We start from the raw sequence: 18,067 nt of genomic DNA, 5'->3' as shown, positions 1-18,067 counted from the left end.
GCGTAGAGGAATATTTTCCAATAATACTGGAAAATCATTATATAAGAACTCCAAAAATCTTGTTACAATTCTCCCCATACATTAACAGACCATTATGTCTTGATTGACAATTATGTTTTGGATTGCTTTAAACTTATGCGGATTGGAATCGGAGTAATGATGAGAATTATGTCTGTTAAAAGATCTATTATTATAAAAAGTCCATTCATTGGTAAACGTTATTATCTGCAACCTTATCCAAAGCCAACATAATCAATCAATCATTGCCTGAAAGTTTTTGGAAACGACGAATTTTATAGGGATGAAAGTGATTTCGGCTTAGTGCCTTACAAACACTTGCTTGACTAATGTTATGATTTTCGGCAATTTAGTCCGATATGATCTTCAACAACGTCGAAAAAGAATTCATTGTCACATTTATTATTGCTATAATATATACAGTGTGTTCCATTCAAATTAAGCAACTTATTGCCTTGTAAAAACTGTAATAATTGAAGCATAATTTTCGAACTTCCTGTAAAAATAGTCAGTTTTTTACCTACGAAATGTAAAATTTAATATTTAGATGCTCCACGGTGCAAATATGGTAAAAAAAGAGAAAGCACATATTAGGGAATTTATCATTGAAATTGTCTCAGTATTTTCACAAAAAACAAAATATATCCAAAACTTTAATATTTAGGCTGGGTAAACCTTAATAAAATCTACCATAATTTACGACTTAGAATCCAAAAATCAAATATTATACTGAATGTTCCACTTAAATAAACATAACTTTGATATATTTCTGCATTTTGAAACACCCTGTATGTCATAAAAATAATTTTAAAAGATATTTCTGGAACACCTCTGATATTCTCAATTTTTACAATTTCTTTTTACCCTGTAGGTTAACCAAAATATTTCGTGTTGTATGTCATGAATAACACTGTATATATAAAGTAAAAGTACGAAAGCAGTTTAAAAGTACACCTACATAATTGCAAATAATTTAAAATACTTTGTTAAATAGCGCTGTAAATAAACCTGAAAGACCTAAAAGGTACATTATTTGACCCCCGTTCAGTAGTTCCATTTATCAAAAATAATAAATAATGCACGTAGTTGTGCAAAATTTTTCCAGTTTTAGAAAAATATTTGCGCTATAAATAAAATTTTCACGGAACTCAACACAAATTGGGTGTAAACGTGACTTTAGAAAATGTACTAAAGCAACCAAATTCATAATAAAAAAATAGTTTTTATTAGTACAAATATATTTGAATATTCACACACATGGTACAAACAATATATACACTGGGCCCAATAAGAATAAATAATTCGGCTGTCTTGTATGATAATTAAGTATTTTTTTTGTATTTTTTATTTCATTGCTCGTTATTCTACTACTAAAATTATTCCTTAGTCCGTTGTACATTGCCATGGGTCGTAGTTTCCGGAAAATCAGCCTTTAAACTTTAATCTTAGCATATTTGTCCAATGGGAAAAGTTTTTCCCATTCAGCGTAACGTTTCTCAAACAGCTTCTCTTGTAGAGTTAATTTGTTCCCAATATCCAGGTATTTTTGATTTTTTGGAGTGTACGGTTCCCATTTGATGTTATCCAATCTGTCATTTGGTGTGGGGATGGGCGTACTGAAAGTTCATAATATATTTAAGTCTAATGCACGTTATCTTGTCTGGTTCTAGTATAGAGTTCTAAAGTTAAGATGCTGCATGCTTAGCAAAACATGCATAATAAAAAAAATAGTAATACCATTTTTATTTAGTTAAAGAAAAAAGAAACTAAAAAATTAAAATAATGCAAATTTTTCTTCTTCTAATACTCTACGACTTACCCAAATTTAGCAAAGTTTGCATAAAGGATTGTAAGTTTAGTCACCATCTCAACCTCCTTAGGAGAATTTTCTTTGAATAGTGGAAACAGTTTAGAGATGTAAAAAAGATAAATTAGGTCGTCATGATGCACCACCCCTAAATAATTGATTATTGTATTTTAAGTACTTTTTGGGTTAAAAACGACTTACCATATGGCTTGGTGCCATTGCTGTCAGGCGTGTAAAAATGACTGTACCTCCCCTGGTAACTAAACTTGTAATAGAAGGTGGAAGCATTGTTTTTTTCGCTTATCAATTTCACAGCTCTGTTTACACCAAAACCGATAACTGAGTCTGCATACAACTAAAAATTTAATTTTCAAAAATAAATAAACAATGTCTATAATAGGTTACCTCTCCCAGTTTAGCAAGGTTACTTTTGTCAATGGGTTTATCATCGAAATAGATTTTTTTCAAGGTTTTACTGATTGTTTTCGAATTATCGGTTTTTCTCTCATATAAAAATGGAATTGGAGCAGTATCCTCCCATTTTTCATTTAGCTGTTTCAAAAGCGTCTCATTGTTAACCACCACTGAAAAAGTTAAAATATTTTAAACTTCATTTATTAAAACTACGAACACTTACAAAATGCCTTCTGGGCAAACTCATCCGTCGTGACACCAGTAATAAAAGGCACCTTCTGGAACTCGCCATTTTGAATTAAGGTTATGGGGTGAGCTGTCAAAAACCGGGGTTGCCCGAAATCCTTTTCCATCACCGGGGTCCAAATCATGACAGGGTCAGTGCCAAATTCCTGTAAAAAAATCATTATCAAAATACTAATTTTTTCCGTCATTCTTTGATCTGCTTACCTGGAATTTGGGTAAGCTTTGACCCAAATCGTTAGCCGGTTTTGTTTTTAGGCATTTGATGATGTTAGCAGCAGTATCATCGGGACAACCCAAGAATTTGGCTTGTTTCTTGGCTAATTCAAGTTGCTCATGACCGATGGTCCATTGGGAGGTTGGGGAACCGCTCATAGCAACTGCTTTATGGAAAAGACCTAAAATATTGGCAATTTTAAATAATTGAGCAGAGATTATGTAAAACATTTAATTTGTCTAAATACCAGTTCGCTTTAACTCAAGACGCGAAAACTTTTTTACTAGAGTAAGCTAATGAATGAAGAAATAGATGATATAAAAAATCCTAAGATAATAAAGTAGTAAATAAAAAGTAGCATACACTAGTTTACAAATTTTCACTTTTAAAAATGCACCTCGACAAAAAGTCGTTGTTAGGACTACTTTAAGCGCACTAAAACTGAAAACGACAATTTTTTTTTTAAGAATTGTTTCCAAGATTTTGGAGAAGAATTGTTCTTTTTTGTACCATGGGGCAGTTATTACATGCAATCAAAATTAGCGAGCGTCATTTTTTTGAAGTGCATTAATTTTAAAAGGCGAACATATTTGCTTTACGGCAATTTATGATTTGCATAAAGTGTCTATTCACCAGTGCCAAAAAAATATTTTGGATATTTTATTGACGTCAAACTTTTATATTTGAAATCGCTACTAAATGTATAATATAACAAAGTGTTTTGTTATATTAGTGCAACACAGTCTAGTAATTTGAGTGTCACACGAAAGTTTCCAACCATAAGACTATCTACCTGTTTTGGACGGTTGAACGAACTTAGCAAAGGCTTACGGTCATACTCAAATGTAAGCTACAATTCGAGGAGGAAAATATAGGAAAGCAGTCTATCCCGAGGTATCATCAGTAATAAAGACCGCCCCACATTTTTCCCAATACCCGGAATGCGAAGCACCGATACTAAAAGTAGATCACTCAATTCTCAAGAAATCACATCTTCGATATCAAATGTCAGCAGATTTATATTTATCAGCCGTATATTTATTAAACTGTAGAATACAGAAGGAAAAAATTTTGGCATTTAAATAATTTGCCACGAGATATACATACAGTGCATCCCAAAAGTGATGTCTAAATTCATTTAAAATTCAGGGGTGTGTTCGAAAAAAAAAACGCTCGGACCCGTCGATTTTTATTTCAAGTTGCGCATTTTTGTACGTGAAGTTTGTATATACAAGGTTGCTCAAAAATAAATTACGACCATCAACTTAATTTTTTCAAATGAAAGCACCTCTTTTTTATTTAATTTTGGAATTTCGCGTGGATTCTACGTATGTTTCATGCATCATGTCCTATACCTAAAGTCAACAGTTATCGAAAAAAAGACGACCAAACATTATTATTGAAGTTCACCTTACGAGTCACCTTATCTCTGAAAATTTTTATACAGAGAAAAATTCCATTCATTCTTGTTTTTTTATTGTTGGCTGGTGACCGTGTATTTTCATAAAAACTGTATGACAGTTGTACGCCAAACAGATATTGTCAAGTGTGAAGTGTACGAGCAAAGTTGCGGTTTTCACAATGGTAAAGTTAACGAAACGAGAAGAAATAGATATTCTGTGCATGGTTGGGTTTGGTGATAAAACACGTACTCAAAGAGAAGCTGCTCAATTATTCAACGAAAGCCATCTTGATCGTCCTCCAATATGTCAAAAGGTAGTGAGTAGAATAGAGGTTAAATTTAGAGAATTCGGTCATGTTAGAGATCTGCCGAAATCTGGTCAACGATGAAAATGAACAACTTGACGTTTTGCTTTCTTTGGAAGAAAATCCATGCACTCCTCTGTCGCAGATTGAGGCAAATTTACACATGGCGAAATCTATAGTTCACCGAATAGTTAAAAAGTACAAATATCACCCCTATAAAGTTATTCCTGTGCAAGAGTTATTTGATGACGATTTCGATAGGCGAAATGAGTTTTGTGAACGCTTACAAAACATGTGCAATCTAAATAATAATTTGGTAACATAGTAACAAATATTATTTTTTCCGATGAAGCTACGTTCTGTTTGAATGCTAGTGTGAACAGACAAAATTGTCGATATTGGGCAACAGAAAATCCGCATTGGATGATGGAGGTAAACACCCACTACACTCAAAAACTAAATGTGTGGTGTGGAATAGTGCGCGGAGTAATAGCTGCCTTTTTCTTTGAACAGACTTTAATGAGACAAGTATATCTCGATTTTCTTCAATTTGAATTAGTTCCAGCATTACTAGCTCTATTTCCAAATCCATTGGACCCAGACTATCCTGACAAAGAACTAATTTTCCAGCAAGATGGCGCTTCTCCGCACTATGCGTACAGTTTTGGATGAAACCTTTCCCAATCGGTGGATAGGAAGGAGAGAACCCATCGAACGGCCTACTAGGTCGCCTGACCTAACACCAATGGACTTTATTTTGTGGGGATACCCTTAAGTCGAAGGTATATGTTAATAGGCCAAATAATCTAGACGACTTGAAAGAGAGAATTCGCAGAAAAGTGCACACCATAACTCCGGAAATGATTGAAAATGTGCAACGAGACTATTGATCGCCTTGGATATTGTCAAGCCGTGAATAGCAACAATTTTGAACATTTAACTTAATTAATTAGTCTTTTAATTAATTTTTTTTGTTTTCGATAACTGTTGACTTTAGGTATAGGACATGAGGAATGGAATTCTAAGTAATTTCACGCGAAATTCAAAAATGAAATAAAAAAAAGGTGCTTTCATTTGAAAACATGAAGTTGATGGTCGTAATTTACTTTTTAGCAACCCTGTATATACAAACTTCACGTATAAAAATGCGCAACTTGAAATAAAAATCGACGGGTCCGAACGTTTTTTTTTTCGAACACACCCCTGAATTTTAAATTTAATACATCTCAAATATTTGTTAAAATGACCCCGATATCACGTATAGTATACGATATATTTTTTATACCCGTATATATTTTATAGTGTAATAATGGAATATCATTCACAGGGAATCTAGAAAAAAGTAGGAAATATATTAACGTGTATGAAACACGCTAATGATACCAAAAATATACAAATAAAGAAAACTTAAGAATAGAAATTTACCTAAAAGTAGACGAATAGACGAAGATTTTAAAAATAAAATTTATTTTAGAAAAATGCAGTGGTGTATTTTTTTTTATTAAAAAATATTAACGATTAGCGCCTTATGAACGCCACTGGTAAAAATGATTTTTTTCTTGTGCGTCGAAAAATGCTCCCCGATGCATATATGCAAATTTAAAAAAAAAACAGCTTTATTGGTTATTTAAAAAAATTTTTTTTAAGTTTTACCACTCTGCAGATCCGAAAGTAAGCGGTTTAGAACAAACGCTTCTATACATTTTTTCTACGAGATTTTTGCAAAAAACCAGATTTTTTGCAAAAATCTCGAAAACGGTTCTTTGAAAAAAACATTTTTGTTTTAGCGACCTTACATTAGTCTTATCAAGTCGAGGTACATTTTTTGTGTAAACTAGTGTAATTGCTTATATAAATATTAGGCATTTTTTTATTGCAAATCAACCAATTAAACCTTACCTACAGACATAGGCGATACCATATGCAAAACCACACTCATGGCACCTGCACTATAACCCATGATAGTAACAGAGTTGGGATCACCACCAAAAGCCTCAATGTTTTGTTTAATCCACTTCAGTACCTGAACCTGGTCTTTTAGACCATTGTTTCCTGGAGCATCCTTTTCACCAGTTGCCAGAAAACCTTATAGATATAATTTAAATATGTTTAATTTTGTTTTTTTTTAAATTTTGTCTTATACCTAGCGTTCCCAATCTGTAATTAAAGGTAACCAAGACAACATCCTGGTCCAGCAGGTAATGCGGACCTGCCCAATAACTAGCTCCACCAACACTATAAAAACCGCCAGCGTGAATGTACACTATCACTGGACGTTTTACTTTGTCAGTTCCTTTGGGTAACTAAAAATATTTATATTTTTAAAATTATTTAATATAGACTAATAATTACACTTACTTTATTGCTATAAACGTTGAGGAATAAACAGTCTTCAGACACTGGATCTGAGGTAGGTTGAGGACACAATGGAGCATCAACAGTGGCATTGAAGACTCCTTCGTGTTTCTCTATAGGAACTGGAGGCTAATGTGTAAAATAAGATTAGGGAGTGCTTGCTATTCATGTGAAGATTATTTAGTTATATACTAATTAAATGTATTTTTTATTGACAAAAAATATTAAATTGTTTATCCTTTTTCACAAAAATCGGGTACAGCGAATAAAGGAAGGTAAACTAGTGTCTGGCTACTAATCCTATATGTGACCACAAAAACAATACGGATAAACTTTTTAGCCGCGTGGTTTAGTTTTATTACAAAAAAAAATTGAGCAGAGCAAAAAGTTATTTTAATTTATATATTTAATGGTGCACAATCATAATAACTAAAAAAACAATTTGGGGAATAGAACATGATTTCTCAGTCATCATCAATCAATTAGTCACTTATTCACAACTTTAACAACAAGGAAGTCGTTTCTGGATTTAATCAAAAGAGGTCAATTATTGGTTGCATGCATAGATATAATGAGAAAATTTTTCTGTATCTGTTTGTCTCGTTATGTCTGTTTCTCAGTGGCCTGCTGTTCTTTTCATTCACGAACCTACTATTGGTACCAGATCATGCAACCATGGTGGAACGAATCAATGAATTACACAGTTTGTAATTGACCTGCTCCATCAACACTCAACAGAATGCTCGGTATATCGCATTCATCGATCCTTAGGGCAGAGCCTCCCCTCAAGAACGTCGTCGCTCTGGTTGCTACATAGAGCTGTATGATAAACATCTCATTCAATAGAGACGCACTATGAGTCTACTGAGGCCTGAGTGTAATGGTGTTCGCACGTATTCCCCCTTTTTAAGTTATAAATACAGATTCTTTTTAGTCGCTTATTTCACATAATTATTCGTATTCGGGCCGGTATCGTGAATTCGTCTTGCCAATGCCTATTTTCCCGCTAAGGGTCAATCTTGCAGTCGAACACCAATTGTTCCGATAATATGGTCAAGTAAAGTTATGGCTTGTGGGAGATCTACCAAAGACGCCCAAATCTCTTTTCCTTTCCACGCCTTCCTGTTTCGCAAGATTCTCAAGACAGTTTTTTTTGGACATAAAATATGTCCAAAATACTCAATTATTTGCTCTGTTTCGTTTGTTCTCAGTCTTTTCATAATATTTATTTGATCTAATATTGCGACTTGAATTGAATTCTACCCATACGTCTTCAGCAAAACATGGGAAATGCATTACTAGTCTTTTTGTCAGTTTTTTTAACATTTTGCCGCATAGAGGAAAATTTGGCATTTGACCACTTTTCCAAATTTTAGTCTGTTCAGCCATTGCATTTTTTGCAATAGCTGATCTACGTTTAATTTCCTTAATGCATCCGCCAGGATGCAGGTACCTGTATGCAGGTACCAGTACCTGCAGGATGCAGATCCATCCTGCAGGTACACAAACTGATCACAACGGCGATATTGTTTATTTTTGTTAGGTGGTTTTAGTTGTTGGCTCTACGTATTACCATAATCCTTGTCTTTGTTCTGTCTCTTGAAGACCTGCTTCTATGCTGATGTTTTCTATTATATCTAATAATTGACAAAATTCCTCTTCAGACTTGGCGAAAATGACTGTATCATCTGCATTTCTCAGATTCAAAGTCTTTCTTCCGCCAAAGTGATACATACCGCTATTCCATTCTTCAGTGACCTTCAGCATAATCCATTCACCGTTTATATTGAATAGGATTACAGATTACTCAGTATACAGCCTTACTTCACTTAACATAGAAATTTCCAGTTAGTCCCTCGTTCACTCTCACTCAAGGGCAGTCATCGTTATATAAATTTCTAATAAGTAGAATCATGTGGAATGGCACTCCCATTCCGGCGAGAACTTGCCACAACTTTCTCCAATCCACTAGATCCAATGCTTTACTATAAATTACACCTCATGTTAAATTCTCTGGATTTTTCTATGATTCGACTGATGTTCTTAATATTTGCTCTCTAGTGCCGCAGCCTGGGTTGAAACCCGCATTTCCTTTTATCATTTGAGAAAGTAGAAATTAGTTTATGGCTGCCTAGAGTATTTGTAATATAATTGTATTGCAATATGTGATCAATGCTATTGTGCGGTACTTGCTGCATAAGTCTCTTGCTCCTTTTTTATGAAGTGCAATATATTGATGTTGTCTTGTACTCTGGCTATGTATCTCCCATATTCTTTAGCAGATTCGGTGCATTATATGCACTCCGATGTATTCTAGGACCCAAATCATTTCGATGAGTATATTATCTATACCAGTGGCTGTATATCTCTTTTGTCTTCTTATTGCTATTTTAACTTCACTTCTAAGTATGTCAGGTTCATTTTTAAAACTGTGTTTCACTTGTGTTGGTGATTCCCCTACACCCTTCTCCATCATCAGATTTCGTAGAACTTTATCTTCATCTTTGATGGAATTATGGTTTCGTGCGAAGGAACGAGTTATCTGATTTTTTTCTTAAACATGTTCTTAGTTTTAATTTTGTTTATGTAATCCTCTATTTCTTTGCTTAGTTGATTTAGGTGCCTGTTTTTGTCTTTTCGACAGAGTTATTTTACCTCAATATTCAGTGCTTGATAGGCTTTTATTTTAATCTCATATTCTAGTCTTGAAGCATTTAGTTATTTCCTTACTTGAATTGAATTCAATTGTCGAAACAGTGGGCTACTAGGCAGTTGTGCATATAGGTCTCCTGATGGACCCGTCATGCCCCACTGGGGGTTACCAGAGCCCAACGGTCTTAGAGAAACCGATAAGGCTCTCTGGTCTGATGGACTTAAAGTCGCTCGGTACACTGAAAGTGTTACCCAAGATTTGAACCTGGCGCGCGTGAGTGCTGGGCACTCCCTGACTACATGGTCAACGGTTTCATCCTCCTCACAGCACCATCGTCATTCCGGGTTGTCCGCAATACCGATAGTATGAAGATGGCTTCTTAAGTGCCAGTGACCGGTTAAAAGACCTGTCACTAGCCGAATTTCGCGTCTTTTTAGGCGTAGTATATTTTTGGTGAGACAGGCAGAAGGCCCACCTATGTGCGCTTTGGCCTGTCTCATACCAGGGGACTCAGTCCATCTTCGGTGGGTTCACTTGTCCAGCAGACCGTCCATTGACGCGACCGCAACGCATTTGGCGATACCAACTATGGGTTCCGGCCCCATCGCCACATTCGCGGATCCCAGTCTGGCAAGAGAGTCCGCTTCCTCATTACTTGCATGGCCTACGTGGCCAGGTATCCAGACGAGCTGGGCCCTGCATCCAACCTGTACTAGTTTTTTTAGGACTTTTATACAGTCTAGTACAAGCTTGGAGCTTACCTTTGCGGCCGTGATAGCCTTAATGGCAGCTCTGCTGTCCGAGCATATTGATACGACTCTATTGCGGTGTCGGTGTCCGCAGCTTAGGATTTTCTGTCCGCTTTAATACAGCGAATACTTCGGCCTGGAAGACAGTGGCGTGCTCCCCCAGCGAGTATGCCCTACTGGTATGTGGGATCCCACCACAAAGCCCTGATCCAGCTCTGTTATTCATTCTGGAGCCATCTGTGTACCAGATGGTCCCCCTATTTAGCAATGCAGGTCTGTTGGAATGCTGCCACTCCTCTCTGCCTGCAATGTGCGTCACGAATCCCTCGCAGTCCACAGTCACTGGAGCCATGCAGTCACTGCCCATCAGAAGGAGAGGACATTCCTGTATGGCCCGTGACCAAATTTTTGCGTGACCGGTCTCGCCAGTACGTAGTTCGCCGAGGACGTATAGCCTGTACGCAGTCCTCATTGCCTCGAATTGCACAACGACGTCCAGAGGCAGAAGACTCAGCAGAGTCTCAAGCGCTCTAGTTGGCGCCGTCCGCATGGAACCCGTTATGTTGAGATTTGCAAGACGTTGGACTCTGTCCAGTTGAGCACGAATTTTCGCTTTCTCCGCAGGTGGCCTTCTTCATTCTGGTGTGTGCATGATCGTGCCAGGAGAGTTTGAGATCTAACTTGATTCCCAGAAATCGAACTGTCCTGGAGTAATGCACGCTGGAGTGCTGCACGCCACCTAGAGATATAACAGGGGGCGTGCCAAAGTTACGTCTTCTCGTGAATAGTAGGAGCTCTGCTTTTTTGGGGTTAATCCTGAGACCCCCCGAGAGGCACCATATGTCCACCATATGCAGGGCTCTTATCATAGGGCCCCGCATTTAGACGGCGTCTTTCCCTGGGCAAAGGATTACCAGATCATCAGCGTAGGCCTGTGTGTATAGGCCAGCATTGTTTAAAAGATTTATCAGGCTGTCGACCACAAGGCACCACCGGTACCTTAGTAGGTTTTCTTACTTATATTTTGTCTTAAGTAACATGTGTTATCCATTACTTCCTCTTTGCTTTAATTTCATTTGCGATGCCTTTAGCAGCAATATTTAGTATGGATTTTGATTCTTGCGATTTATATAGTCTATCCGGTATCACGGCTTTTGTGTGTGTATCATTATATCGCAGATGCTAGAAGATGTTCAATTATTGTTTTTTTATGCTTCCATATTTATATTCCATATATTCATATTTATGAAAGTATACTACTGAAAATTATTTTGAGTTAATATTTTCTATTTATGTCGATTAAACTGGTAAAAATAGTGTTTCGATATGGTAAAATCTAATTTTGTTGCTGTGGAGAAATTTGACGTGCCATTGGACCGAGATGCTGCGTGCATCCACGTAATAAGGCGCAACCGCACCTAAAAATTAGACTAATATTAAAATATTCATAAGTAAGTCATTATTCACCATGAATAAAGTTAGCCATGTTTTATTGATAAATATGTCATTCTTTCTATGCCACGTGACTACAGAACAGATTACCAGACAGTGCATTAGGAGCAAAAACAACAATTATATCGGAATAGTGTGCCGGGAAGAAAACGAGAACGAAATGGAAACTAAAAGTTAGTAAAAGTCTAAATTATATTCACCAAGTAGATGATGAACAAAAAGTGACTGCCCTGAAGTGGTTGTTAGGCACAAACGAAAAGAGAAAAATCTAGTCGCCTTTAAGATGGGCGTTAGTACTTCAGTAGTCCTTGGACTGACCACACATTGCTGTGTGGGTACTCCAAGATGGCTACTTAAGAGTCGTAAGAATTCTTAACTATCTTCCAAGATAAAAACAAAGCAAGTTTCTTGGCGATGCGAAATTTCATTTGGAGATATATAAGAAGGATAACAGGTACTGTCATAAATGCTTAGCTCGCAGAAACAAGTGCTGAGGTACAGGCTTCTTCAAAGTGTGTCGAGTATCGATAAGTACTAATTGAGATCAATGGTTATCTTTCAAAGTCCTATCAGGCAGACCGAACAAAAACACATTATTTTAACCAAAATTTAAAATATAGGTGTAATTTTTTCCACACAGAAGTATGAAGTTTGTATATTCAAGAAAAGTAGTTTAGCTCCTGTGCAAATAAAACAATCTATTGTAACGATGTTTTAAACACCGAGAAACCAGCTGATTCTCTGTGATTCCGAAATTAAACAAATGGTACACCGCACGACGTCTCAAAGATTAGTGGGAATCTTCCGGAACAGCGTTCCATCGAGTATATAAGGAGCCGCATTTTGTCAGTTTTTAGTTCACTGAAGTCAAATTCGGAATATTGGCACGAAATTTGAATAGCTGTAAATAAATATCTCTAGTAGTAGTCGTCTGTGATTGTGTTTAAAATCGGATTAAATAAATCGGTCTTAAGTGTGTGAAAGGGCCAAAGCTGATGGATCTAAAAGTTGTTGACCTAAAAAGGGAGCTGAAGAAAAGGGATTAAGATACGACGGAAAATAGAACGGATTTATGAGAGCAGCTTCGGAATGCATAACTTGAGAAGGCAATGATCCGGACAATTTGGATTTTGCTGAAACAAGCAATATCAGTCAAATGTTGATGAGATTTTCGGCAAAATTCTGCAAAAATGAAAGAAGATTTGAAAAACGAAATGCTGGAAAATTCCACGAACTTGAAAGTGAAGTTGCAAGAAAATTTTGCCAACCTCGAAGCTAATTTGTTGGAAAATTATGCAAAGTTAAAACAAGGTTTAAAAATGAATTACTAGAAAATTCCGCCAATCTGGAAGCTAAATTGCTGGAAAATACTGCAAAATTGGATAAAAACTATGCCACACTAAAAGAGAATTATCCCTAAATTGGAAGAATTTTTTTAGAAAATAAGAAAGAATTTAAAGAAGAAAGGTCATAACAAGATTGCAACATTGGACGTCGACATTATCGATTAGCTACTCTGTAAACCTTCAGCAGTGGACCATAAAATCCAAGTTTGTGCCAATACGGGATCTGTTGAGCTGATGCGCCTCAAACTGCCTTAATTTGATGGTACTACAACCTAGAATGTTCATCAGCATCGGTTTGAAGGGGCTGCAAGCCATTTCGAAAGAACTAGATTAGTTGGTAGTTCATAGACCAGACCTGACGTATAGTTGAGCACAAAATTAATACGGGAAATGCTTATCCCATCCGACAGCTCGAAGACTATCGCTGGCCAAGAGAGAGGAGGTTGATAAAATTATTGAGTATAGTCAAGTAAGACGTCATAGAGCCATCTAGCAGACCATAGTCTTTACCGGTGGTAGTGATAACCAAGAAAGACGGCTCGATCACATTCTGCATAGATTACCGGAAAATTAATAACGTGACTAAAAAAGAACTGCTATCCTCTTTATCGCGTCGATGACATTTTGGACACCCTGGTTGGATTGAAGATCTTTTTCACCAGACCTAAAAAGTGGATACTAGCAAGGTGGGTTGGCCACTGGTGATCGGGAGAAGACGGCTTTCACAGTAGTTGCTGCATTATGCCAGTTTACCGTGATACCATTTGGACTGTGCAATGCCGCTGCTTTTGTTAAATGGCTGATGGAAACGATTTTAAGAGGACTACTTTGGAAGACCTATCTGGTTTACCTTGATGACATTATTGTGGTAGGAAAATTGTTTGACATGAAAGATCTTGAAAAAGTGTTCCTAAGGCTACGAGGTTCTGGATTAAAGTTGATCCTAAACTTTAATGTCATCTGTTTTAAAGCGCCGTGCAATACCTGGGTAACGTCATGCAGTCAAGGAGTTGCGGTTGACAAGGCAAAGATCAAGATTTGCCACGTTTCTAGAGATAAGCACGAGATACGCTGCTTTTAGGGATTAACCACTTTCTACCAATGTTATGTAAAAGGATTTACCAACAATGCAAAACCTTTTAAAAGAGGCTGACAAGTGCACCTATCTCGAGCCATACCTCACCTGAAGCAAAATTTGTACTAAATACCGACGCTAGCCACATAGGCATAAGAGCTGTGTTGTCCCAAATGCAGAATAGCCAAGAAGAAAAAATAATTGTCTATATTAGTAAGTTGCTATCCAACTCAGAGCGCAAATATTGCATCAATTTCCGAGAGTATGCTAGCTATTGTAAAGCGATGGAGCACTTCTATAAATACCTCTATGGGTAGAAGTTCCTGCTGCGACCCCGACCATGCATCATTAAAATGGCTCCTTCAGTTTAAAAATCCAGAGGAACAAGTGGTAAGATGGATGATGAGACTACAAGAGTTTGACTGTCATACTGAACATCGAGCAGGGAGAATCCATGGAAATGCAGATGTTTTATCAAGAAGATCGAGTCCATAGGATCGCAAACATTGTCAGCGAGCAGAGGAGATGCTAAGTTGTTATGAACCCTCATCGTCGATAATACTTGGCAAAATGGAGACATTATAAGAGATCAAGTGAAAGATTCCGATATTCACATAGTTCCAACCTAGATAAAGGACTGGAAGAAGCCAACTTTGAAAAAAAGTTGTATTTACTCCAATGTCAAGTTATATTGGGCTTCATGGAAGTCTCTATTTTTGGAAGATGGACTCTTGCGGCGGAAAATAGTTGACCACGACGGCAAAGAGGAAAAATGGCAAATCGTTGTGGCTTAATGTCCAATTTTAGAGTGACTAGAGGAAATCCATGCCGGTATGTCAGGAAGACACCTTGAGGTAGCAAAGACCCTTGTAAAAAAAACCGAACAATTTTACTGGGTCAATAGCAAGGCAGACGTAAGGGACTGATGCAGGAAATGCGTTATATGGGCGTCAAGTAATAGGCCGTAAACAAGCAGAAGACTTTGTTGCGTCAGTACAACGTGGGAAGTCTTTCTGAAAGGATTGCTGTTGATGTTGCTGGTTTATTTCTCGAATCAGAAGCAAGGAATAAGTACATGGTGGTCGTGATGGACTACTTCAGCAAATGGGTTGAGCATACCTTTTACCAAACCAGGAAGCCTCTACTATCGCCGACTTCTTAATAAAAGAATAGATTTGCCGATTTCTACAATCGAATCTACAACTTTTACATTACATATAACGTATCAATATTGAGCACATTCATCTTGAGTTAATGAAAACCGCAGCGAACCAAGATACATTATAATAGCACTCTATGTTTATAGATTTAGAAAATTCAATATCAAGCAATAAAATAAAAAATAATAGTCGGTTTTACTTACTTGGAATCGGAGGTCTTGGACAGGCGCCTTAGCATATCTGATACCCCTAAATGAATAAATCGGTTTTCTCAGTCTAGATAAAATTGTCGAACCTTGATATTGACCCAGTGGTGTGGTCACTATAGGAAATTCATCATTCTTAGGAGCCGCATTTGTATCTGGATTCGGGTAACTTTGCACTATCATCCAAAGAGACGCTAGTAGGAAAATTGTACGATACATTTCTAAAAAAAAAAAGATTTAAGCCTATATTATTAAGTGTAAAAAATATCCTTATTTAGAGTATATAAAAGAAAGTTGAATATTAGTTAAATAAACGATAGCTAGAGATAATAGTAAGATGCTCTAACATTAAGGTATATAAAGTATGATAGTTTACAGAGGATTTAAACCAATTTACAATGCAAGTACAAAGTTAAATCAAGAGATTAACTAGCAAAAAAAAATATTTGCGATCGGTGCAGAATTAAATTTATTCGAGAGAACTTACTTACTTATACAATGAAAAAACAGGTATCAACTAACTACGACATAGTGAAACCATCAAGGCAACTATTTAGAGCAAATAAAACAAAACCTGTTTTGACCCCAGTGTTGCCAATTAATTGGGATCATTTTCATCAGAATAAACAATACAATTCCTTCAAAATCCTTATGTGGAGCGAGTTAAATAAAATTATAACAGAAACATTATTGAAATAATTAAATGATATACAAATAATAAAAACTTAAAAACGATTTCTTGTCTTGCATTTTACAATTAGTTTAAAATATATTAAACGCTAGTAACATAACTATTATAGTATCAAAAGACATCAAATAATAAATATTTAACAAACAGGACAATCTCCAGATTATTCTAACTTGATAAGTCAATGCTAAATAAATCTTTGAAAAGAAGCCCCACTTCTGAAATTAGACAAAAGGAACATTATAATCATTACCACTTGTAGAACTTAACAGGGCCATAATTGGGAAACATGTAAGATGATTGGGCTCGGCAATTCCAAGAGCAAGGCAAGCAGAAAGAATGTGCATATAAATCTCTTTAGAAATTCTTGCTTCAAGGACTTAAGACCTCGGTTTAAGCACAATAAGAAAGGAGATCATGAACAATGAATATCAGATCCACTCACTGCGCTTCCTCTGCACATACATACATACTTCATAGTTAAAGTGGAAAAACAAAAGAAGATTACCTCTGTGGAAAAGTAGTCAAAGTCATCTTAGGGAGATAAATTAGGAAAAAGGAACTGAATATTAGATGAAAAAGTAACTGAACTCCTGAAGATGTGGACACTTCTTCGTTTAGTAAGCTTTAACGACAGAACTAACCTCTTTCCACTACATACTAAAGAGGCGTAAAAAGGAATCCTTCACTAACAATTCACACTGCAGCAAAGCAGTTCAAATTATATTTGGCTAAAAGGAAGATGAAAATGGATCTACCAGCAGGATTTCAAAACCTTCATGAGTATTCGATGATCTGAAGTTACGAGGAGTGGTTTAAGAATGGGAAATATTTAAAGGACTCCTGGATTTTAAAATAATGAAATGATTCTTGGATTTGGTCTTGATAACCTAATGATTTTCATATTATTAAATATAAAATATGTAGGGAAATTTTTAAATGAGCATCAAATATTATGGATGTACAACAAAATGCGGTAACTATTTTAACTAACATGGCAACATTTATATTTCTATGTATCAAATAAATTTATCGGTGAACAAACTGAAGGCATCATTATATTTTTAATCTGCCAACAAAAGCAGGCACCAAAAAATACACAAAGCTTACAAAAAATCTAAATGAGCTTCTAATTTTCAAAACCAGTTTACCAAAATACCAACTAAACTTCAAAAACTCTAAAAGAGCATCTAATTTTCAAATTCATTTCAACTAATATATTATACAATCATCATCAATTTTTTTTTAAGTTTTTATTTTGCATTCGGCAACAACTTTCGCCTAAGGCGGCGTAGTCCTGCTCATTTGCCGCTTTTCCAACGTCTAATCCGCTCTCGTGATTGGTCACTTTGAGCATCTTAGAAAAGTACTTAAAGAAAAAACCTCATATCAAAATAAGTTGAAAATTGGTTAAAGTGTTTCTTATTCGATTCCGCACAGATTCACTATTTTGTTTTGTGATATTCGATCTGGTTATCTTAAAATTTAATAAGCTGTAAATAAAATACCATCGGTAAAACTGGCAACGACGTGAAAACGCCCGATCAAGATGCAAGCCAGCCTGAACAGCTGACGAGGGAAGCCAATAGTAGCAAATCACAAAATGTAAATTATAACGGATCGCCAAACAAAATAGTGAATCTGAGCGGAATCGAATAAGAAACACTTTGACCAATATTCAACTCATTCTGATGTGAGGTTTTTTTTTAAGTACTTTTCTAAGATGCTAAAAGTGACCAATCACGAGAGCGGATTAGACGTCGGAAAAGCGATAAATGAGCAGGACTACGCCGCCTTTGAATTACAAAAAAATCCGGCAACGTGCGTTTATACTGGAGCGACAGTTAACTGCGTTTGGGATTCCCATATACGTTTATTGGTTATGGTGTATATAATATTTCAGTAGTATAAACAGTTGCTTTATGCACTGTTTTATTCGTTTTAAACATTAAATAATCATGGAACTCGATACTGTTT

The 18,067-nt window shown here is 36.1% G+C and overlaps 1 protein-coding gene across 1 annotated transcript in view; it reads right to left on the bottom strand.

The window, feature by feature from the left end:
- Positions 1-1,220: 1,220 nt before the first annotated feature.
- The window catches only part of LOC126745023 (esterase E4-like), a 29,408-nt gene continuing 12,561 nt past the window's right edge, over positions 1,221-18,067 (bottom strand). Inside the window, exons 2-11 of the mRNA XM_050452672.1 lie at positions 15,400-15,623; positions 6,765-6,890; positions 6,550-6,709; positions 6,306-6,491; positions 2,690-2,880; positions 2,463-2,631; positions 2,231-2,409; positions 2,027-2,180; positions 1,838-1,973; positions 1,221-1,634 (exon numbers count right to left, since the gene is read on the bottom strand). Coding sequence (XP_050308629.1) covers positions 1,451-1,634; positions 1,838-1,973; positions 2,027-2,180; positions 2,231-2,409; positions 2,463-2,631; positions 2,690-2,880; positions 6,306-6,491; positions 6,550-6,709; positions 6,765-6,890; positions 15,400-15,621 — 1,707 coding nt within the window. The 5' untranslated portion in view covers positions 15,622-15,623 and the 3' untranslated portion in view covers positions 1,221-1,450. The remainder of the gene's footprint in view (positions 1,635-1,837; positions 1,974-2,026; positions 2,181-2,230; positions 2,410-2,462; positions 2,632-2,689; positions 2,881-6,305; positions 6,492-6,549; positions 6,710-6,764; positions 6,891-15,399; positions 15,624-18,067) is intronic.

The sequence above is a fragment of the Anthonomus grandis genome, chromosome 15, assembly GCF_022605725.1.
Source record: "Anthonomus grandis grandis chromosome 15, icAntGran1.3, whole genome shotgun sequence".
NCBI classification, from domain to species: Eukaryota; Metazoa; Arthropoda; class Insecta; order Coleoptera; family Curculionidae; genus Anthonomus; species Anthonomus grandis.
Note: the sequence above shows the minus strand (reverse complement) of the source record. Positions and strands in the feature narration are given on the sequence as shown.